Here is a 24,117-nt window from a genome sequence, read left to right as displayed (position 1 = left end):
TACAAGCACCTGTACAAAGCAGTGTGTCCCATTTCGATCTGTCACGTAGATCTCCGGGATGAATTGCTGCCTGGAAGGAGTGACCTCTTTCACTGGCTTACTGGTAGAGCCTAGCCTGACTTCTGCTTTTATTGGATGTGTTATCTCAGTGTCGCTTTTCCTTCACAGGATACAGGAAGGCTCACCAGCTACAATCTGTAAGTACCTCAAGGCTTTGCTTTGATATTTTAAGAGCACTGTTACCATTTTGTTTTCTGTGGTACTTAACACCTACCATCAGAACTACCTATCTTGGTTCCTATCTTAGTTTCCTAGGGAAATGAAGCAAATGGTAGTCTCTTGTGAGTGTGTGTGAATACATATGTATATGCATTAATATATCAACACTGAGCTACTGACGTTGGAACTTGTTGGCTAATTTCAACCAAATTTGTAGGAAGTGGGAAATACCTCATTTATTCCATAGGTCTATGCGGTGCATGTCAGAACTGAAGGAAAAAAAAAAAATCTAGTCCTAAATTTGTGGATACAGGAGACCAGCTAAAGGAGAGAGAAACCTGTACTCTTGGCCTTCTTAAAGGAAGGGCTGCACTGAGTGTTCATGTACAGAGTAAGATGTAAGCCATGTTAAAGAAAAGCTAGCACAGCCAAAACCACATGGGAAAATATTCCATAGGTACATCTACTAAGGAAGATCCTTGTTGCCCTTTTTCAAAGATACGACGATGACCACTACAGTAGGCAAAATAATGGTCATACATAAGTACTTATATCAGCTAAGCTTAAAATTTTTTTTGGATAAAGGGAACGAGGTAGACATCATTTCCATCTCTTGCAGGTGTCATTGACCACAATGCAAGTGCCACTGGAGTCTTTGGAGTAGGATCTGCAGGCTTGAAAAGTGGGAAGAAGGGGCTGAGCTCTGGTGCTGCCAGCAAGAAGAGACGGAAAGGATTGATGTCTGGAGGAGGAAAAGGCGGCAGCTGTGGTGGAGGGGGATCCAGCTCTGGGAGTGGTGGGTCAGTATGTGGAGGAGGAGGATTAGGGTATGGTGGAGGAGGAAACTCAGGCAGTGGAGGCTCCATGTCTGGAGGTGGCCACAGCTCTGGAGGGTGGGGATCCAGCTCTGGCAGTGGCAGATGCAGTCCTCATAGTGGCGGGCAGAGCTCTGGGGGTGTCAGCAGCTCTGGCAGGAGAGGGTCCATCTCTGGAGGAGGAGGAGGAAGCTCAGGTCATGGAGGATTGAGCTCTGGCAGTGGTGGGTCCATCTGTGGTGGAGGAGGAAGCTCAGGCAGTGGAGGCTCCATGTCTGGAGGTGGCCACAGCTCTGGAGGGTGGGGATCCAGCTCTGGCAGGAGAGGGTCCATCTCTGGAGGTGGAGGAGGAGGAGGAAGCTCAGGTCATGGAGGATCGAGCTCTGGCAGTGGTGGGTCCATCTGTGGAGGAGGAGGAGGCTCCGGTTATGGTGGAGGAGAAAGCTCAGGCAGTGGAGGCTCCATGTCTGGAGGTGGCCACAGCTCTGGAGGGTGGGGATCCAGCTCTGGCAGTGGCAGATGCAGTCCTCATAGTGGTGGGCAGAGTTCTGGAGGCGGCAGCAGCTCTGGCAGGAGAGGGTCCATCTCTGGAGGTGGAGGAGGAAGCTCAGGTCATGGAGGATTGAGCTCTGGCAGTGGTGGGTCCATCTGTGGAGGAGGAGAAAGCTCAGGCAGTGGAGGCTCCATGTCTGGAGGTGGCCACAGCTCTGGAGGGTGGGGATCCAGCTCTGGCAGGAGAGGGTCCATCTCTGGAGGAGGAGGAGGAGGAGGCGGAGGCAGCTCAGGTCATGGAGGATTGAGCTCTGGCAGTGGTGGGTCCATCTGTGGAGGAGGAGGAGGAAGCTCAGGCAGTGGAGGCTCCATGTCTGGAGGTGGCCACAGCTCTGGAGGGTGGGGATCCAGCTCTGGCAGGAGAGGGTCCATCTCTGGAGGTGGAGGAGGCGGAGGAAGCTCAGGTCATGGAGGATCGAGCTCTGGCAGTGGTGGGTCCATCTGTGGAGGAGGAGGCTCAGATTATGGTGGAGGTGGAAGCTCAGGTAGTGGAGGCTCCATGTCTGGAGGTGGCCACAGCTCTGGAGGGTGGGGATCCAGCTCTGGCAGTGGCAGATGCAGTCCTCATAGCGGTGGGCAGAGCTCTGGAGGCGGCAGCAGCTCTGGCAGGAGAGGGTCCATCTCTGGAGGTGGAGGAGGAGGAGGAGGAGGAAGCTCAGGTCATGGAGGATCGAGCTCTGGCAGTGGTGGGTCCATCTGTGGAGGAGGAGGAGGCTCCGGTTATGGTGGAGGAGAAAGCTCAGGCAGCGGAGGCTCCATGTCTGGAGGTGGCCACAGCTCTGGAGGGTGGGGATCCAGCTCTGGCAGGAGAGGGTCCATCTCTGGAGGTGGAGGAGGAGGAGGAGGAGGAAGCGCAGGTCATGGAGGATCGAGCTCTGGCAGTGGTGGGTCCATCTGTGGTGGTGGAGGAAGCTCAGGCAGTGGAGGCTCCATGTCTGGAGGTGGCCACAGCTCTGGAGGGTGGGGATCCAGCTCTGGCAGGAGAGGGTCGATCTCTGGAGGTGGAGGAGGAGGAGGAGGAGGAAGCTCAGGTCATGGAGGGTCGAGCTCTGGCAGTGGTGGGTCCATCTGTGGTGGTGGAGGAAGCTCAGGCAGTGGAGGCTCCATGTCTGGAGGTGGCCACAGCTCTGGAGGGTGGGGATCCAGCTCTGGCAGTGGCAGATGCAGTCCTCATAGTGGTGGGCAGAGTTCTGGGGGCGGCAGCAGCTCTGGCAGGAGAGGGTCCATCTCTGGAGGAGGAGGAGGAGGAGGAGGCGGAGGAAGCTCAGGTCATGGAGGATTGAGCTCTGGCAGTGGTGGGTCCATCTGTGGTGGTGGAGGAAGCTCAGATAGTGGAGGCTCCGTGTCTGGAGGTGGCCACAGCTCTGGAGGGTGGGGATCCAGCTCTGGCAGGAGAGGGTCCATCTCTGGAGGTGGAGGAGGAGGCGGAGGAAGCTCAGGTCATGGAGGATCAGGCTCTGGCAGTGGTGGGTCCATCTGTGGAGGAGGAGGAAGCTCAGGCAGTGGAGGCTCCATGTCTGGAGGTGGCCACAGCTCTGGAGGGTGGGGATCCAGCTCTGGCAGGAGAGGGTCCATCTCTGGAGGAGGAGGAGGAGGAGGAGGAGGAGGAAGCTCAGGTCATGGAGGATCGAGCTCTGGCAGTGGTGGGTCCATCTGTGGTGGAGGAGGAAGCTCAGGCAGTGGAGGCTCCATGTCTGGAGGTGGCCACAGCTCTGGAGGGTGGGGATCCAGCTCTGGCAGGAGAGGGTCCATCTCTGGAGGTGGAGGAGGAGGAGGAGGAGGAGGAAGCTCAGGTCATGGAGGGTCGAGCTCTGGCAGTGGTGGGTCCATCTGTGGTGGTGGAGGAAGCTCAGGCAGTGGAGGCTCCATGTCTGGAGGTGGCCACAGCTCTGGAGGGTGGGGATCCAGCTCTGGCAGTGGCAGATGCAGTCCTCATAGCGGCGGGCAGAGCTCTGGAGGCGGCAGCAGCTCTGGCAGGAGAGGGTCCATCTCTGGAGGTGGAGGAGGAAGCTCAGGTCATGGAGGATTGAGCTCTGGCAGTGGTGGGTCCATCTGTGGTGGTGGAGGAAGCTCAGGCAGTGGAGGCTCCATGTCTGGAGGTGGCCACAGCTCTGGAGGGTGGGGATCCAGCTCTGGCAGGAGAGGGTCCATCTCTGGAGGTGGAGGAGGAGGAGGAAGCTCAGGTCATGGAGGGTCGAGCTCTGGCAGTGGTGGGTCCATCTGTGGTGGTGGAGGAAGCTCAGGCAGTGGAGGCTCCATGTCTGGAGGTGGCCACAGCTCTGGAGGGTGGGGATCCAGCTCTGGCAGTGGCAGATGCAGTCCTCATAGTGGTGGGCACAGCTCTGGAGGCGGCAGCAGCTGTGGCAGGAGAGGGTCCATCTCTGGAGGTGGACGAGGAAGCTCAGGTCATGGAGGATCGAGCACTGGCAGTGGTGGGTCCATCTGTGGTGGTGGAGGAAGCTCAGGCAGTGGAGGCTCCATGTCTGGAGGTGGCCACAGCTCTGGAGGGTGGGGATCCAGCTCTGGCAGGAGAGGGTCCATCTCTGGAGGTGGAGGAGGAGGAGGAAGCTCAGGTCATGGAGGGTCGAGCTCTGGCAGTGGTGGGTCCATCTGTGGTGGTGGAGGAAGCTCAGGCAGTGGAGGCTCCATGTCTGGAGGTGGCCACAGCTCTGGAGGGTGGGGATCCAGCTCTGGCAGTGGCAGATGCAGTCCTCATAGTGGTGGGCACAGCTCTGGAGGCGGCAGCAGCTCTGGCAGGAGAGGGTCCATCTCTGGAGGTGGAGGAGGAGGAGGAGGAGGAAGCTCAGGTCATGGAGGCTCAGGCTCTGGCAGTGGTGGGTCCATCTGTGGAGGAGGAGAAAGCTCAGGCAGCGGAGGCTCCATGTCTGGAGGTGGCCACAGCTCTGGAGGGTGGGGATCCAGCTCTGGCAGGAGAGGGTCCATCTCTGGAGGTGGAGGAGGAGGAGGAGGAGGAAGCGCAGGTCATGGAGGATCGAGCTCTGGCAGTGGTGGGTCCATCTGTGGAGGAGGAGCAGAAAGCTCAGGCAGTGGAGGCTCCATGTCTGGAGGTGGCCACAGCTCTGGAGGGTGGGGATCCAGCTCTGGCAGGAGAGGGTCCATCTCTGGAGGTGGAGGAGGAGGCGGAGGAAGCTCAGGTCATGGTGGATGGAGCTCTGGCAGTGGTGGGTCCATCTGTGGTGGAGGAGGAAGCTCAGGCAGTGGAGGCTCCATGTCTGGAGGTGGCCACAGCTCTGGAGGGTGGGGATCCAGCTCTGGCAGTGGCAGATGCAGTCCTCATAGTGGTGGGCAGAGTTGTGGAGGCGGCAGCAGCTCTGGCAGGAGAGGGTCCATCTCTGGAGGAGGAGGAGGAGGAGGAGGAGGAGGAAGCGCAGGTCATGGAGGATCGAGCTCTGGCAGTGGTGGGTCCATCTGTGGAGGAGGAGAAAGCTCAGGCAGTGGAGGCTCCATGTCTGGAGGTGGCCACAGCTCTGGAGGGTGGGGATCCAGCTCTGGCAGGAGAGGGTCCATCTCTGGAGGAGGAGGAGGAGGAGGCGGAGGCAGCTCAGGTCATGGTGGATGGAGCTCTGGCAGTGGTGGGTCCATCTGTGGTGGTGGAGGAAGCTCAGGCAGTGGAGGCTCCATGTCTGGAGGTGGCCACAGCTCTGGAGGGTGGGGATCCAGCTCTGGCAGTGGCAGATGCAGTCCTCATAGTGGTGGGCAGAGTTCTGGAGGCGGCAGCAGCTCTGGCAGGAGAGGGTCCATCTCTGGAGGAGGAGGAGGAGGAGGCGGAGGAAGCTCAGGTCATGGAGGATTGAGCTCTGGCAGTGGTGGGTCCATCTGTGGTGGTGGAGGAAGCTCAGGCAGTGGAGGCTCCATGTCTGGAGGTGGCCACAGCTCTGGAGGGTGGGGATCCAGCTCTGGCAGGAGAGGGTCCATCTCTGGAGGAGGAGGAGGAGGAGGAGGAGGAAGCTCAGGTCATGGAGGATCGAGCTCTGGCAGTGGTGGGTCCATCTGTGGAGGAGGAGGAGGCTCCGGTTATGGTGGAGGTGGAAGCTCAGGCAGTGGAGGCTCCATGTCTGGAGGTGGCCACAGCTCTGGAGGGTGGGGATCCAGCTCTGGCAGTGGCAGATGCAGTCCTCATAGTGGTGGGCAGAGCTCTGGAGGCGGCAGCTGTTCTGGCAGGAGAGGGTCCATCTCTGGAGGAGGAGGAGGAGGAGGAGGAGGAGGAAGCGCAGGTCATGGAGGCTCAGGCTCTGGCAGTGGTGGGTCCATCTGTGGAGGAGGAGGAAGCTCAGGCAGCGGAGGCTCCATGTCTGGAGGTGGCCACAGCTCTGGAGGGTGGGGATCCAGCTCTGGCAGGAGAGGGTCCATCTCTGGAGGTGGAGGAGGAGGAGGAAGCTCAGGTCATGGAGGCTCAGGCTCTGGCGGTGGTGGGTCCATGTGTGGAGGAGGAGTAAGTTCAGGCAGTGGAGGCTCCATGTCTGGAGGTGGCCACAGCTCTGGAGGGTGGGGATCCAGCTCTGGCAGGAGAGGGTCCATCTCTGGAGGTGGAGGAGAAGGCGGAGGAAGCTCAGGTCATGGTGGATGGAGCTCTGGCAGTGGTGGGTCCATCTGTGGTGGTGGAGGAAGCTCAGGCAGTGGAGGCTCCATGTCTGGAGGTGGCCACAGCTCTGGAGGGTGGGGATCCAGCTCTGGCAGTGGCAGATGCAGTCCTCATAGTGGTGGGCAGAGTTCTGGAGGCGGCAGCAGCTCTGGCAGGAGAGGGTCCATCTCTGGAGGAGGAGGAGGAGGAGGAGGCGGAGGAAGCTCAGGTCATGGAGGATTGAGCTCTGGCAGTGGTGGGTCCATCTGTGGTGGAGGAGGAAGCTCAGGCAGTGGAGGTTCCATGTCTGGAGGTGGCCACAGCTCTGGAGGGTGGGGATCCAGCTCTGGCAGGAGAGGGTCCATCTCTGGAGGTGGAGGAGGTGGAGGAAGCTCAGGTCATGGAGGGTCGAGCTCTGGCAGTGGTGGGTCCATCTGTGGAGGAGGAGGAGGCTCCGGTTATGGTGGAGGAGAAAGCTCAGGCAGCGGAGGCTCCATGTCTGGAGGTGGCCACAGCTCTGGAGGGTGGGGATCCAGCTCTGGCAGGAGAGGGTCCATCTCTGGAGGAGGAGGAGGAGGAGGCGGAGGCAGCTCAGGTCATGGAGGATTGAGCTCTGGCAGTGGTGGGTCCATCTGTGGAGGAGGAGGAGGAAGCTCAGGCAGTGGAGGCTCCATGTCTGGAGGTGGCCACAGCTCTGGAGGGTGGGGATCCAGCTCTGGCAGGAGAGGGTCCATCTCTGGAGGTGGAGGAGGAGGAGGAGGAGGAGGAAGCTCAGGTCATGGTGGATGGAGCTCTGGCAGTGGTGGGTCCATCTGTGGTGGAGGAGGAAGCTCAGGCAGTGGAGGCTCCATGTCTGGAGGTGGCCACAGCTCTGGAGGGTGGGGATCCAGCTCTGGCAGTGGCAGATGCAGTCCTCGTAGTGGTGGGCAGAGTTCTGGAGGCGGCAGCGGCTCTGGCAGGAGAGGGTCCATCTCTGGAGGAGGAGGAGGAGGAGGAGGCGGAGGAAGCTCAGGTCATGGAGGATTGAGCTCTGGCAGTGGTGGGTCCATCTGTGGTGGAGGAGGAAGCTCAGGCAGTGGAGGTTCCATGTCTGGAGGTGGCCACAGCTCTGGAGGGTGGGGATCCAGCTCTGGCAGGAGAGGGTCCATCTCTGGAGGTGGAGGAGGCGGAGGAAGCTCAGGTCATGGAGGATCGAGCTCTGGCAGTGGTGGGTCCATCTGTGGAGGAGGAGGAGGCTCCGGTTATGGTGGAGGAGAAAGCTCAGGCAGCGGAGGCTCCATGTCTGGAGGTGGCCACAGCTCTGGAGGGTGGGGATCCAGCTCTGGCAGGAGAGGGTCCATCTCTGGAGGTGGAGGAGGAGGAGGAGGAGGAGGAAGCGCAGGTCATGGAGGATCGAGCTCTGGCAGTGGTGGGTCCATCTGTGGAGGAGGAGAAAGCTCAGGCAGTGGAGGCTCCATGTCTGGAGGTGGCCACAGCTCTGGAGGGTGGGGATCCAGCTCTGGCAGGAGAGGGTCCATCTCTGGAGGAGGAGGAGGAGGAGGCGGAGGAAGCTCAGGTCATGGAGGATTGAGCTCTGGCAGTGGTGGGTCCATCTGTGGTGGTGGAGGAAGCTCAGGCAGTGGAGGCTCCATGTCTGGAGGTGGCCACAGCTCTGGAGGGTGGGGATCCAGCTCTGGCAGGAGAGGGTCCATCTCTGGAGGAGGAGGAGGAGGAGGAGGAGGAAGCTCAGGTCATGGAGGATCGAGCTCTGGCAGTGGTGGGTCCATCTGTGGAGGAGGAGGAGGCTCCGGTTATGGTGGAGGTGGAAGCTCAGGCAGTGGAGGCTCCATGTCTGGAGGTGGCCACAGCTCTGGAGGGTGGGGATCCAGCTCTGGCAGTGGCAGATGCAGTCCTCATAGTGGTGGGCAGAGCTCTGGAGGCGGCAGCTGTTCTGGCAGGAGAGGGTCCATCTCTGGAGGAGGAGGAGGAGGAGGAGGAGGAGGAAGCGCAGGTCATGGAGGCTCAGGCTCTGGCAGTGGTGGGTCCATCTGTGGAGGAGGAGGAAGCTCAGGCAGCGGAGGCTCCATGTCTGGAGGTGGCCACAGCTCTGGAGGGTGGGGATCCAGCTCTGGCAGGAGAGGGTCCATCTCTGGAGGTGGAGGAGGAGGAGGAAGCTCAGGTCATGGAGGCTCAGGCTCTGGCGGTGGTGGGTCCATGTGTGGAGGAGGAGTAAGTTCAGGCAGTGGAGGCTCCATGTCTGGAGGTGGCCACAGCTCTGGAGGGTGGGGATCCAGCTCTGGCAGGAGAGGGTCCATCTCTGGAGGTGGAGGAGAAGGCGGAGGAAGCTCAGGTCATGGTGGATGGAGCTCTGGCAGTGGTGGGTCCATCTGTGGTGGTGGAGGAAGCTCAGGCAGTGGAGGCTCCATGTCTGGAGGTGGCCACAGCTCTGGAGGGTGGGGATCCAGCTCTGGCAGTGGCAGATGCAGTCCTCATAGTGGTGGGCAGAGTTCTGGAGGCGGCAGCAGCTCTGGCAGGAGAGGGTCCATCTCTGGAGGAGGAGGAGGAGGAGGAGGCGGAGGAAGCTCAGGTCATGGAGGATTGAGCTCTGGCAGTGGTGGGTCCATCTGTGGTGGAGGAGGAAGCTCAGGCAGTGGAGGTTCCATGTCTGGAGGTGGCCACAGCTCTGGAGGGTGGGGATCCAGCTCTGGCAGGAGAGGGTCCATCTCTGGAGGTGGAGGAGGCGGAGGAAGCTCAGGTCATGGAGGATCGAGCTCTGGCAGTGGTGGGTCCATCTGTGGAGGAGGAGGAGGCTCCGGTTATGGTGGAGGAGAAAGCTCAGGCAGCGGAGGCTCCATGTCTGGAGGTGGCCACAGCTCTGGAGGGTGGGGATCCAGCTCTGGCAGGAGAGGGTCCATCTCTGGAGGTGGAGGAGGAGGAGGAGGAGGAAGCGCAGGTCATGGAGGGTCGAGCTCTGGCAGTGGTGGGTCCATCTGTGGAGGAGGAGAAAGCTCAGGCAGTGGAGGCTCCATGTCTGGAGGTGGCCACAGCTCTGGAGGGTGGGGATCCAGCTCTGGCAGGAGAGGGTCCATCTCTGGAGGTGGAGGAGGAGGAGGAGGAGGAAGCGCAGGTCATGGAGGGTCGAGCTCTGGCAGTGGTGGGTCCATCTGTGGTGGTGGAGGAAGCTCAGGCAGTGGAGGCTCCATGTCTGGAGGTGGCCACAGCTCTGGAGGGTGGGGATCCAGCTCTGGCAGTGGCAGATGCAGTCCTCATAGTGGTGGGCAGAGTTCTGGAGGTGGCAGCAGCTCTGGCAGGAGAGGGTCCATCTCTGGAGGAGGAGGAGGAGGAGGAGGCGGAGGAAGCTCAGGTCATGGAGGATTGAGCTCTGGCAGTGGTGGGTCCATCTGTGGTGGTGGAGGAAGCTCAGGCAGTGGAGGCTCCATGTCTGGAGGTGGCCACAGCTCTGGAGGGTGGGGATCCAGCTCTGGCAGGAGAGGGTCCATCTCTGGAGGTGGAGGAGGAGGCGGAGGAAGCTCAGGTCATGGAGGATCAGGCTCTGTCGGTGGTGGGTCCATCTGTGGAGGAGGAGGAAGCTCAGGCAGTGGAGGCTCCATGTCTGGAGGTGGCCACAGCTCTGGAGGGTGGGGATCCAGCTCTGGCAGGAGAGGGTCCATCTCTGGAGGTGGAGGAGGAGGAGGAGGAAGCTCAGGTCATGGAGGATTGAGCTCTGGCAGTGGTGGGTCCATCTGTGGAGGAGGGGGTTCAGGTTATGGTGGAGGAGAAAGCTCAGGCAGCGGAGGCTCCATGTCTGGAGGTGGCCACAGCTCTGGAGGGTGGGGATCCAGCTCTGGGAGTGGTGGGTCCATTTGTCGAGGAGGAGGAGTCTCAGGGTATGGTGGAGGAGGAAGTTGTAGCTCTGTCAGGAGAGGGTCCATCCCTGGAGATGGAGGAAGCCCTGCCTCTGAGGTTGGAGAATTGAGCTGCGGTGTTATTTGCAGCTCTGGCAGTGGAGCGCATCGCTTTGGTGGTGGGGCTAGCTCTGGCGGGGAAGGTGGCTATAGCGGAGGCAGCTCTGGAACTGGGAGATAGAGCCATGGAGGTGGGACTGGGGAATGCAGCTCTGAGGTAGGGTGGTCTTCTTGAAGGCAGGGTTACAGGTCTGTCTAATGAAGTGACTTGGGCTCTTCTGGAGATGATTCCCAGAAGTAATATTTGTATTGAAAAATCTGCCAGTGGAACGGGAAGAAGGCATTCCCCTTGCTATTGGAGGCAAGGGTGGCTTTCCTGGTCCTCACTGAGTCACCACTAGTCCAAATGGGCTGCACATAACCTCAAGCTGTCTTCTCCCTGCACAGCTGTCTTCCAAATTCTCCAACCACACGTCTCTGTCTTACGACAATATAATGATGGTTGCTGTTGTTTCCTTAGGCTTTCTTTGAGCACTTCAACTCAGGCTGTTTGGAATGTTTGTCTTTGGCAACTAAAAACTTTAAACCCTGTTTGTTGTGTGTGTATTGGTATGGGAGGGTACAACTCTGATATATATGATGAGATTTTTGAAAGAACTCTTAAAATATATAAACCAGTTTATAGACATCTGATGCCACCTCAAGAAAAAATCAGTGAAAAAGTGGAAGAAGGTGTTTACAAAGAATGTCTGTTGGTGCAGGGGGCACATGCTGAACATCTGCTTTGAAAATGGGTTTCAGGGCACAACTCATATTAGCCTAATCTAGCCAGTCAACCAGGACATGTGGCTACATCTCAGTTTCATCATTCTCTCCAGGAGTCACTCATTAAATAACCAGAGGACAGATAGAAACATCCATGTAGATTTTGTTAGCATTGCAGTTGCAGATAAAGAAAGGAGCAGAAAGCCTATGAACGACAGCGTCTCTTTATGTCGCTTCTAATCCCGTTTCTTCCCCCTGGAGTCCCAAATCAAATTTGGACGGTATGTACCCAAGTAAGCCTTTTTTGACCAACATCTTATTCAATGGTCACTTCTATGCAGAGGAAGCAAGTTGTTTTCTAAATTTCTCCTAGAACCTCCTTTAAGTCCAGTCAAAGATTCTAATGAAGAGCAGAGCAGCTGAGGTTACTGGGAAAGCTTGTTCAAGAAGCGCAATGCAACTGTGCCACCTTCATTTAGCAACGCTCCACTTATACAACTGGAGTGTCACAGTCCCATCATGGAGTAGAATCACAGAATCACAGAATAGTTTGGGTGGGAAGGGACCTTTAAAGGCCATCTGCTCCAACCCCCTGCAGGGAGCAGGGACATCTTTAACTCGATCAGGTTGCTCAGAGCCCTGTCAAACCTGACCTTGAATGTTTCCAGGGATGGGGCATCCACCACCTCTCTGGGCAACCTGTGCCAGTGTTTCACCACCCTCATTGTAAAAAAATCTTCCCTTATATCTAGTTTAAATCTCCCCTCTTTTTAGTTTAAAACCATTGCCCCTTGTCCTATTGCAACAGGCCCTGCTAAAAAGTTTGTCCCCATCTTTCTTTTAAGCCCCCTTTGAGTACTGAAAGTCCACAATAAGGTCTCCCTGGAGCCTTTTCTTCTCCAGGCTGAACAACCCCAACTCTCCCAGCCTGGCCTCATGGGAGAGGTGTCCTCTGGACCTGCTCCAACAGTTCCATGTCTTTCCTGTGCTGAGGACCCCAGAGCTGGATGCAGTACTGCAGGTAGGGTCTCACCAGCGTGGAGTAGAGTGGCAGAATCCCCTCCCTCGACCTGCTGGCCACGCTGCTTTTGATGCAGCCCAGGGTACGGTTGGCTCTCTGGGCTGCAAGCACACATTGCTGGCTCATGACCAGTTTTTTTTGTCCACCAGTACCCTACCTCCAAGTCCTTCTCCACAGAGCTGCTCTCAATCCCTTCATCCTCCAGCCTGTATTGATACCGGGGCTGCCCTAACCCAGGTGCAGGACCCTGCACTTGGCCTTGTTGAACCTCATGAGGTTCACATGAGACCACTTCTTGAGCTCATCCAGACCCCTCCTGCATGGCATCCCATCCCTCAGGCATGTCAACTGCACCACTCAGCTTGGTGTCATCTGCAAACTTGCTGAGGGTGCACTCGACCCCACTGTCAGTGTTGTTGTTGAAGATATTAAGCAGCACTGGTCCCAGTACGGATCCCCGAGGGACGCCGCTTGTCACCGGTCTCCATCTGGACATTGAGCCATTGACCACTACCCTCTGGATGTGACCATATAACCAATTTCTCATCCTCTTCTCCCTTGTCCCTGAGGGCATTTTCTCAGGGGGTCCTATTGACTAACTCCTTGAAGAGCTGGAATTTTGCTTCCCTAAAATTCCAGTCCTGACTTTACTCTTTGCCTGACCCATATCCCTCAGGACTGCAAACTCCACCAGTGCATGATCACTGCAGCCTAGGCTGCCTCCAGTCTTGATGTCACCCATGAGCTCACTTGTGTTGGTGACCAACAGGCCCAGTATCGAATCCCCTCACGTAGGGGTGTCTATTACCAGGCTTATGAAGTTATCCTCAGAGCATTCCAGGAGTCTCCTGGATTGCCTACCGCTCACCATGCTGCTTTTCCAGCAGATGTCAGGGTGGTTGAAGACCCCCAACATGACGAGAGCCTGCGAGTGCGATGCCTCCTGTAGCTGCAGTAAGAAGCCGTTGTCAATAGGCTCCCCTTGATAGGGCAGCCTGTAGTAGGCACCAACCACAAGGTTCCCCTTGTTGCCTCGGTCTCTGATTCTTATCCACAAGCTTAAAACCTGCTCATGGCTGTTCTTCAGAGACAGCTCTTCACACTCTAGCCATTTCTTGATGTAGAGGACAATGTCTGCGCCCCTCCTTCCTCGCCTGTCCCTTCTGAACAGCTGGTAGCCACACTCCAGTCATGGGATTCGTCCCACCAAGTTTCAGTAATGGCAACTAGGTCATAGCTTTCTAGCAGCGTGGTGGCTTCCAGCTCCGCCTGTTTGTTGCCCATCCTGTGGGCATTGGTGTAGAGGCACCTGAGCTGGGCTGTCGGCCGTGTCACCTTCTTAGAGGAACACCCTTTAGTTCCTTCCAGGTGCTTCGCTGGTGTTTCCCTGTTGGCTCCTGTTACCTCCGGAGCCCCTGGCTCATCTCTGTAAGACTTCAAGTGTGCTGCAGTGTAGCCAGCACGTCTCAGAGCAACAGACTGAGGGCCCTCGCTAGCACCCCGTCCCTCTAACCTTGGCGTGTCATCCCACAGCTTGTCGCGGGCAAGCCTGATATTATCCCTTCCAAGTCTAGTTTAAAGCTCTAGTTTAAAGCTCATCAAGAATACTTCATGTCTTTTCCCCAGTTGGAGGGAAGGTAGGATCCTCTTAACTGTTTTTCAGAGAAATCCAACTGTGAAGAGTCCTGGGGGTGGCAGCCGGTGGGGAGCGAGATACTCAGCTTGGTGAGAAATCCACTGTGGATTTGCAAATGGCCATAGAGCCATGAAAACAACAAGAGAAGGTTGGTGGGGAGCCGCAAAGGGCTAAAGCAAACCTTTATAGCATAGTCTAGAAACAGTTACGAGTACCCTGCATGTGGGGAGGTCTAGACACTGTATTTCAGTCAAAACTAGGTTATCACTGCCCTCATCAGAAGCAGAAAGCCCTACGCAAGCTGTGAAGCAGTCAGCTGTGGTAGTGAAATCTGGAGATTGTGTTAGCAAACCCTGCTGAGATAAGCCTGTGTTTTCATCTGCACTGGCTTGCATACCGCAGGTTCAATGTGTGGGTGGTGTGAGTCTACCCTGGCTTGCAAAATGCCGTGTGCAGCTACCCTCCAACAGCTGAGAGAGTTTATTCACCCTGTTAGTGGCTGCTTCTACATCACTCACTGAAACAGTTCAGTTCTTCAGGATCCAAGTAATAAATAACCTGCATCATCATGACGCTATTTTTTATCTAAGAGATTAGGTAAGACAATCAAGACAAAGCCTCCCCTCTTACAATAAAAAGTGGAAGCTGTGAAAGGTAATTTTGCACACTACCAAGTATTGTTGGGATTTAGTTTCACTGTTAAATTAATTATGTAGACAGGATGCCTACAGCTTTTCATCTCTAATCAGAAGAAATAAAGAATTAATATGAACACTGTGGTCAGGTCTGTGGGTTTTTTACTGATCTGTTTGGTGGAGTGAAAGGTTGAAAAGGAAGAAGGTACAGTTAATGGAGAGAAATAGGCACTTCTGGAGGCAATTCAAAAGACCTAATTTGTGCATCTGCCTTAGTACAGGATGAATCACCCGCTGGAGATCAGACGAACCATCTGTTTCAGTTGACTATGACAGGAGCCTGGGAGACCAGCTTAGAAAAGAGATTGCTAACCCCCAACTCGTACAAGGGGCTTGATCAGCATTTCCACTAAGTTGTTTTAAGTACTGTTTACACACTGGTAGTACATAGCCTTAAGTGCTGGGCTAATTTAGTGAAGGAATGGTTTGGAAGGGTTTGTTCTGCTTGTCGGTTAAGCTATAATCATATCCTCAGTTTCTGGCGATGAGTGTTCTGGCACCTCCTTCCATATAAAACTATCCCTTTTTAAGTTGGAGTGAAAAATCTGACCCAGGATTTCAGTTGTGTAAAAAGACAATATTTTTGAAAAGCTTAATTATTACTGTTCCTTTCCTCCAGCAGTAATGCAGTCCAACTCCTTCTAGTATCTGTAAGGAGCTTGTGTATTTGGCTCTGTTAAGACCAAGGCTGAGTTATCAATATATCTCTCTATATATCTCTCTCAATACAGGCTGGGGGTGAAGGGATGGAGAGCAGCCCTGCGGAGAAGGACTTGGGGGTGCTGGGGGATGAAAAGCCGGACACGAGCCGGCAATGTGCGCTGGCAGCCCAGAAAGCCAACCCCATCCTGGGCTGCATCCCCAGCAGCGTGGGCAGCGGGGCGAGGGAGGGGATTCTGCCCCTCTGCCCCGCTCTGGGCAGACCCCCCTGCAGCCCTGCGCCCAGCTCTGGGCCTCAGCACAGGGACACGGAGCTGCTGGAGCGGGGCCAGAGGAGCCCACAGAAATGCCCCGAGGGCCGGAGCCCCTCTGCTGCGGGGCCAGGCTGGGGGGGCTGGGGGTGCTCAGCCTGGAGAGGAGGGGGCTGCGGGGAGGCCTGAGTGCGGCCTGGCAGCGCTGAGAGGGGCTGCAGGAAGCGGGGGGGCAAGCTTTTAGCAAGGCCTGTTGGGACAGGACAAGGAATAATGGATTTAAACTAAAGAAAACTAGATTTAGACTAGACATAAGAAAGAAATTTTTTACAGTGAGGGTGGTGAAGCACTGGAAGGGGTTGCCCAGAGAGGCGGTGGAGGCCCCATCCCTGGGAACATCCCAGGCCAGGCTGGACGGGGCTCTGAGCACCCTGGGCTGGTTAAAGCTGTCCCTGGCACTGCAGGGGCTGGGCTGGGTGGGCTCTGAAGGTCCCTTCCAACCCAAACCGCTCCATGACTCTATGAGTTTCAGGTCTTTGGACCATACAGATTTGAGCTGGGATGATCAAGCAGATGATTTTCTTTCCACCACCACAGCATGTGCAAAGTGTGGAAAGTGGCTAAAAGAGGTGCAGTGTCAACGTGGGGAGCATGAGGACATGTGCACTGCTGATTTCTTGTTGACTCAACACTAAGTTGCTTATGTCAATTAAATATTGCCTATGCATTTTTGATGGAAAATGCCACAAGATAGGCTGCCTAAGCCTGTGCCCAGAGGCATTTTGATTTTTGAGGTTCAGGTGTTGAGCTGAAGTAATGAGAAGAAGATGATTATAAGATGGGGCCTTCAGATTATAATGTCTTGGGGCATGCATTATCAGTCATCACAACACTGTAAACGTGCTCAGGATGTAACACTGAAAGGTGTCTACTGACACCCTGTGCCTAGGCACAGCTTGAGCCTCCAAGAATATTGACATGATGAGCAGGATTTCAGGTATGAGGGGAGGACACCAAGGTGGTAAAGAAGATGACAGTAGGTCAGTTGTCATTAAAGCTGGTGGTAACTCTCTTTCTGTGTTGTTTTTCTGCCAGAGGTGCATTACTGGATGCACACGCACATCCCAGGCTCATAGTCAACCTCAGAGTACAAATCCATATAAAACCCGACTGCCTTGCAAGGACTGAAGACCTTGTTGGTCCCATGCTGTCCTGGCTTTTAAATATTGCCCTCTACAGCTGTGAGCTAGCTCTTGCTGGTGGTATCCTGAGAGGTTTCTGAGTGTTGAACTAGGTGTGAACAGGCTCATGTCACCACCAAGATCCCAACCAAGAACCCATGTGGACAGGGAGGCTCAAGATGCATTAGATACCACCACCTAGTGGGTGAAAGAAGCTGTACCACAGTGGTGTAAAGCTGGTCTTTGCGCTGGCTCTCCCACTCTCTCTCTGACTGATGGAGTTCTGGGCTTGAGCCCTCTTCGCTGTGCAGATGTGGCCAGAATAAGAAGTTCCTTCCTGACTTACTTTGGCAAAAAAGCTGTGAAATCAGTCAGGGCTACATTGTAGCACCATGAAAATTGCGGGCCTCCTATCTTCATTGCTGGGCCTCTTTCCAAAATTCCTGGTGATTAGCAGTAAATTAATGAGCTGTGATTACCCTGGGAACTCCTCCCCTGGTGCCCACATACGCATACAACCCTCCCTCTCCTGAAAGGGAGCTGCAGGAAACACAATTACTCTGACACGAAAACACGGAGTTCCATCAACAAGTGGAGAAGGTCTGGTGTATTTTACACCTAGAGACTCTCCACTGTCAAATGACACACAAAAACTTTGCCTCCTGCAGCAAGTTGGGTGGGATGAGATGAAGGTGGGAGAGAAAAGCAGAGCTGACCTTGTGGTCCTCCAAACTACAGCCTGAGCTGGGCAATTGAGAACAGCCCACGGGTTGCATCAGGTGGCATCATCTGCCTTCTGGGGACTCAGGGTCATCAAGGAACATCTAGGCTCACAGTCAGAGGTGAGGCTGATCTGGATGGATGAACCTTTTGCTATGTCTGGGGGTGTGAAAACCCAAGTTCAGAAGTTTTGCTTATCAAAGTGTATCTATGGGAGGAAAACTTTTGAAACTGTCCATGACCCTGTAGGCTCTAACCACAGCAAGAAAACAGAAACTCTGAGCCAACTCTTTCTTGCTTGAAAGGAGCCAAACTCTCCTTGCTAGCAGCATGGCCAGGCAGAGCGCCATGAGATCACCGAGCCCAGCTCAGGAGGTGCAGGAGGACCATCAAGCATCATGGCACCTCATCACCAGGGCCATGCAGATACAGCAGTGGGATTCAGTGGGAGACCAAGGAGAGACAAACTGGAAGCACAAAATGAAGACTGAGTCAGCGCAGCTCCAGGCCAAGTGCCCTCCTCCTGGGCTCCAATCCTGCTCTTCCAGCTGGGATTGCCACGGACTCTTCCTGTATTTAAGCAGCCAAGTGAAACACCCAGGACTTCAATCATTCCTGCTCTTCGCTGTGTAGGTGTAATTGATAGTGCTGTCAAGAACCTGCAATTAAGCTAGTTGTCTTTCCAGCTACTTCATACCATCAATTATTTCTCTTGCTGGGCTAAGGGCAGGATGTTCCAGTGCAGAACATTTGCAAATAATGAGGCACAAGAAAACCTTTGGCATCAGCTGCTCTTGGAGACAGAATACCAGCAAGGTTTCTGGTAACCAGTTTTGTTTTTCGTCAGCCTTCTTGCGAAAGGTGGTGAAAAAGCCCTCCAGTGAGCCCAGTGGAAAAAAAAACCAAAACCAAAAAATTCCTGCAAAAGCAAGGAAAGAAATGAACAAGTGAAATACTATCAAATTTCTTGGGAATTTAAAATGCTTAAATGTTTAATTGCCAAAAAACCTGACCAAGGTTTGAGCCCGTTGAAAAAGCTAAGGATTAGTATGGCACAATAGCAGGGGAAAACCATTTATTTCAAATCATCTGAAACGAAACCTTCACCTTTCTGTTTTGAAACAGGCTTTGGCAGGAAGCCACGAGGACAGAGATGTAATGTTGGCTGCACCTCTGAGGTATTGTAAGGCTCTCAGCAAATATATTAAACTTATCAGCCTTTTTTTCCCCATCTGTCAAGCGACTCTAATAAATCTTTTTTGTTTTGCTTGAGGTATCCCAAGGGTTTTAATTACAAGCTCAAATATAAAGGATAGTAACAGAGAGTAGCCATACAGCAGCTGTATTAATAAGGTATTTTTGCAGGATACTGGTTGCTGGTGCATTCATAGTCTGCCCACCAAGGCCAAGCCTACCGCTGTTTCCAATTAAGTGATTAACAAGCATCCAGTTAACAGCCTTGTGGTTGAACTTCCTATTTTCTAGGCTATTTACTGTCTTCTCCACGCAAGTCTCATTTTTCGGTGTGTTTACACAATCAGAGCTGAAAACTTAATGAGAAGATATAGCTATGCTAATTTATTCTTCTAAAAGTTGGGCATCCAAGTCTGAGCTGGTCACTTTAGACTTTCTTGGACTCAGTGAAGAAGAGGAAGGCTCTCTGGAGAGCAGTATCTCAGACATGCCTGTCTCAGCACAGACCTAGCACCAAGAATTAGAGGAGATGAGTCCTGCCCAGTAAGTTATGGTCTTTAACTGAGGATGGTGTGCGGAGGGCTATTTATAAAAAAGAAGTATTTTGCACTCTTGTGCAAAATTTGCGTGGCCAGTCCACACTATGGTTCCCAGCTTCCAAGCACTGGGCTGCCTCTGGCTGTGCCTCATGGATTCATACTGTCCTTTGTGAAAGGAGTGACTATGAAAAGAACAGAACTGCAAAAATTACTTATAATTTGCTGTTCAACAGAACATTTCTTTACAGCTTGTCCTTGACAAAGGAAGATACTCTTAAGGCCATTTGCTAACCTGTAATTAATGTAAGGAAGGAGGACGAACTAAAACAAAAGAAGACTCCTCACAAAACCCGGCCCATGGGATCCTTCAAGCTGAGTATGCAAGCAAAGTGATTTTAAAACAGTAAAATTCCATAGGATTTCACAAATGTTCGGTGTTAGGTATTGTTTTGCATATTTAAACCTATGAATTGCTGCCAGGCAAGGCAAACCCCAAGGAAACCCCAAATTATTCATCTGCATCAACCAAGCCCCACTTCTGAGATGTGTATAAAGGAGGCGCTCAGGGTTGTCAGAGAAGAGGGGCACCTTTTTGAGCTGCAAGCTCTGCTGTCCTCCAGCATCCTCTTCTCCATCACATCTGCCAGCACGAGCCAGCAGCTGTCAGCTGGAAGGTCTCTTCGTGGAATAAGGTTCTTATCATCATCTGCTATGAGTGGCATGAGCTGCTGCCGAAGTAGTGCTTTCCCCTCTGCTGCACTATTTGGAAGAGGATATGGAGCCGGGAGCCACAGCAGCCAAAGCCTCCAAAACACAGATGGGTGTAAACAGCTTTCTTCTGGCCGAAGGCTTGCACAGGGAATCTGTGGAGGTTGGAGGTGCAGGGACATCCATGCCAACAGTGAAGGTGGGAGTTGTGGGGTAGGCTTCCACAGCAGGAGCTGCAAAAGTGAAGGTATTCATGTGGTGCGTATCAATGAGAGCCTGCTGCAGCCTCTTGATGTGAAGACCGACCCTGAAATCCAGCACAGCCAAAAGCAGGAGAGCGAGCAGATGAAAAGCCTCAATAACCGGTTTGCCTCTTTGATTAACAAGGTGAGAGCTGAGGCAAGACTTAAAGGAATGATGAGGTTCAAGCGTGAAGAAAACCTTCTTGTGCTCAGGTCTTTGATCCCTCTCTTTCTCTCACTCTATTACATGAGCCTTGTGCTGGTTTTAGCATGCATGGCTCTAGCACCATAAGCTGCAAGTGCAGATCTAGCTGATAATGTTATTTTAATCTGGCTATTTGTGTGCTTTCATAAGCTGCATCTGTTTTTATTATTAATAGCAGAAGGGAGCTGTTTCTCCAAGGTATCTTACTGAGCTTCTGCACTGTTGACTTCTCTCTGTGCAGGCAGACCTTGTAAAGTTGCATTGTCTCCTGTTGATAAATGATGTTTTCCATTATCAGCCCATTGATATGCAGATCTATTTAAATATTCCATGGTTTCTGTAGCTGCCACAAAGGCTGTGCTGTCTAGGGCTTCCTTCGAAAACAGGAGAGCATCACACCCAGTATACTCTAGGATTCTTGGATTATGAAGATCACAGTGTCCCTCTTTCGTCCTCTTGTCTCCTTCAAACCATAATGAGCCCCTGGAGCACTGACTCAGAAAAGAAGATGCCTTGTTCCCTCCACATTCATCTGGTCCCCATACAGTGCATCTAAGCATGCACCTGAAGAAGGTGGTTTTGCTTTCTGAATGCAGGTACAGCATCTGGAGCAGCAGAACAGGGTGTTGGCCACCAAACGGGACCTCCTCCAAAAGAAGGTCCTGCCATCCCAGAAGAACATCAAGCATGTCTTTGACAACTTCATTTGCAGCCTGGAGAGGCGGCTGGACTCATTGCTGCACAAGAGGGGGCAGATGGAGCCTGAGCTGGATGACATGGAGAAGCTCGTTAGAGTTCAGATGCAAGTGAGTGAGCAGAAACCATCCACAGGGCAGTGAATTCAAACAGCTTGGGACCCTTATTTTTGTCCGTATCAATAGACTTCTCTCTGAGGTCCAAAAAGCTGAGATCCAAAAGGATCCTGACCTCTAAATACCCAGACAAACAAGGTCTCCAGTCTCAGAATGACCCAGCAACCAGTCTCTTCCCTAACAGATACGAGCAGGAAGTGAACAGACGCACAGCTGCCGAGAACGAGTTTGTGTTACTGAAGAAGGTAAGGAACATGGATGAATGGAAGGGCTGGATGCAGAGATCCAAGGACTTTCCTCTCATCTGCTTCTTGCAAGGCAAGGGTCAGATCTTGAGAATGTTAAAAGTCATGGGACATGTATGGATGCAGAGTATTGCTGGAGAGCATTAAACCTCTGCATAGAAAATATATTTAATTTCAAACAGACAGCTTGCTAGTCCTAACGCCCAAACCATGATGTTTTTCAAGCGAGAACTCAGTGATATTGTACATGCTTTTGGGATCCCTCAGCTGTTGCTGTTCTGGGGGTATCTGAGCTTCCCAACTACATTTCCTAAAAAAAAATTCTTACTCTAAAAATATAATGAAATTGCCTTAGGTCTCTGTATAGGCACTATTTTGATGTCTAAATGGCTGGGAACTCTTTTAGGATGCAGACTGTGTCTATCTGACCAAGACAGAGCTGGAAGCAAAGCTGGAAACCCTAAAGCAGGAGATAGAGTTCCTGAAATGTGCTTCTGCTCAGGTATGGACGCTCCTGTCCCAACCTTGCTTGATGGCAGCTATTCCTACCAGCTGCTCCTTGTTTACATTGATTCAGGCCTGATTAAACCAATCCATCAAGCTCTCTACAGGAGGCAATGGGAATCCCAGATAAGGAAGACTTTGAGATCTCCCCCCCCCGCCCAAGCTGCATGTGTGACCAAATCCAGTCTCAACTCCTGGGTTGTGGCTCAGGACAAACTCTCAGTGGTGGTGTTACTTCTACTGGAGTGTGAGATAAGAAATCCAGGGACAGCTCACTTCCACTTCACGTGGCTTCTAGGAAATTGCTGAGCTGGAGAGAAGTCCCTGTGACACCTCTGTTGTGAAAATAGACAGCAGCCGAGGCCTGGACATGGAGGGCATCCTCAGGAGTGTTGAGTGCTGGTATGAGGACATGGCTCAGAAAAGCAAGGCAGAGCCGGATGCGTTGTACGGAACTAGGGTAAGTTATAGCATCCATGAACATATCCTTAATTCTCTCACTGTCAAAAGTAGCAGTGGAAAGGTGGGATTTTTTTCTTTCTGTCTTTACTATGTAACTTCTGCACCTAATTTTCCATTCTGCTAAACCGGATGGGGTCTCAAAGTCAGGAGAACATACCTAAACCAGGTACAGTGCAGGAATCAGTCATGCTGGGAATGGGGAGGTTGTAGTAAGTTGAACACTGAGAGCTAAAGGAGGAAAGCTCCATTTGCTGCTGAAAGTCTCAGGAGCTGCAAAGACTTTTCTAAAGCTAGTTTAATTCACTTTGGAAACAGAAAAAAGGCTCCTATGTTACATACACTGCCTGTGTTAATTGCCACCTCTCTCTTTTCCTACAATCAGTGTCAAGAGCTTGAGGAGGCAGAGGGGAGACATTGCAATGAACTGAAGTCCCACCAGCAAGAGACTGAAGAGCTGAGTTTTGAGATCCAGAGAAGGCAGTGTGACCTTGAAAATATGAAGAAGCAGGTACAATGGATCATATTAACTCTCTGGTTCTCTCTAGGAGAAGAGATCCCAAGTCATGTTTTCTACATCTCTGTGGCATTTCTTTTGTCTTTATTGAAGAGCATTGCCTCACACGGGCTCCACTGGCCTAGAGGAGATCTCACCAGTGCTGAGCAGGGAGGAATAATTATCTGCTGGCCTATTTTCTACTGGATTATTTTGATTATCGCAAAGAACTAATTGCACCAAATCAGATCGTTGGATTAGCTACAGCCACTTGGAAAATTGCTAAAATTGCTCCAGCAAGAATTGTGGCAGGAGACAATACTTCTGACATAGGTTCAAAGCATCCAGTAAGTAGGGTAGAATTATGACTCACCAGCAATTCAGCACCCATAGAAACTGGTATAATTTTCAGACCATCTAATTCATTATATAGTTTATAACGGGAAGTAATAGAAAACCTTAATTATTAGTTCAAATTAGAACAAAGTATTCATATCCTCAAAACAAGGCTTAAACAGAGTCTGGCAGTACAGGGACATGTCCAGCCTTTCTGTAGTATTTCAGAACTGATATTTGATTTTGGAAACATTTGCCTTCCTAAAAACAACCTCAGTACTTCCCAATTTGGGACTCTCAAAAGAAGCGAGAATTTCTCTTTCAAAGGTGAGTATGGCAAGAAAGAGGACAGGGAAGGAAGGACTTCTTGTGTCTCCTCTGACAGGTCTCCTCTCTGCAAACATCAGTTTGTGATACTGAGCAGCGTGGGGATTGTGCCTTGAAAGATGCCCGGGAGAAGCACGCTGAGCCGCAGAATGCCCTCCAGAAGGCCATGGATGAGCTGGCTTGCATGCTGCGGGATTACCAGGAGCTGCTGAATGTCAAGCTGGCCCTGGATATTGAGATTGCAACATATAAGACTCTACTGGAGGGCGAAGAGAGCAGGTGGGTACCACTACAACCATGTGTGGGCAGTGTTCAGTTCTTGGACTCTTCAACAGAGACAAGGAGGCTGGAAAATCCTAGAAATGCTAGTTACGTGATGGATAACCTTGTGACCTTCTTCTCCTTCAGGATATGCCTTGGGAGCCCTGTAAGACTGTGTAAGTAAGCTCAAGGTTGTCTATTTTCCTTACAACATTAAACAAACTAGTTCTGGTTTGCAGGGGGAGGACGAAGGCTGTGTCCTCCCCATGAGTGATTCAGCTTGTGTTTTCCCACGACAGTGATCACCACCCCCTGCAACACCATCTCTGGCTGTGAAGCCAACTTGGGATGTGGATCTGGTAGACTGTCCAGAAGCTGCAGGTCCTCCTGTAGCACTGGTAGAGCATCCCTACCCAAAGACGCTGGTGCCTGCCACAGAGGATTCACCTCCAGAAGTGTTGCCAGCTCTGTAGGCAGGCAGTATATCCCTGGTGCTCCCAGCTGCGTCCCTAGGAGTGAAGAATTTAGGGCCGGCGGTGTGGGCCATTCGTGCCAGAGCTTAGCCCCTCTGGGCACTGGTGGACTCTGCAGTGAGTTGGCCAGGGGTAAGGATTTCAACTGGACCTCCGTGCCCCAGGAACACCCAGATCATCAGCTGTGAGAGTCAGGACAACCAGGCCGTAAGACCTAAAGTAGAAAAATGAAAGCCCTGTTCCACTTTCAGCGGTAAAAATATCCTCAACACCACCTCACACACGAGGAAGAGGCGTACTGGGTACAAGCACATTGTAGCATCATGAAACCACAT

At 53.0% G+C, this 24,117-nt stretch overlaps 1 protein-coding gene across 1 annotated transcript; it reads left to right on the top strand.

The window, feature by feature from the left end:
• Positions 1–17,311: 17,311 nt before the first annotated feature.
• On the top strand, positions 17,312–24,013 carry LOC104037898 (keratin, type II cytoskeletal 7-like). The gene is given in 15 exon segments (XM_075724862.1): positions 17,312–17,610; positions 18,575–18,651; positions 19,258–19,301; positions 19,303–19,585; positions 19,622–19,809; positions 20,466–20,659; positions 20,661–20,675; positions 20,866–20,926; positions 21,333–21,428; positions 21,729–21,890; positions 22,275–22,400; positions 23,107–23,327; positions 23,457–23,485; positions 23,609–23,690; positions 23,947–24,013. Coding segments are annotated over 15 exon segments (1,944 nt in total).
• The last annotated feature ends 104 nt before the right edge of the window (positions 24,014–24,117 follow it).

This window comes from Pelecanus crispus, chromosome 26, assembly GCF_030463565.1.
Source record: "Pelecanus crispus isolate bPelCri1 chromosome 26, bPelCri1.pri, whole genome shotgun sequence".
Classification (NCBI taxonomy): Eukaryota; Metazoa; Chordata; class Aves; order Pelecaniformes; family Pelecanidae; genus Pelecanus; species Pelecanus crispus.
Note: the sequence above shows the minus strand (reverse complement) of the source record. Positions and strands in the feature narration are given on the sequence as shown.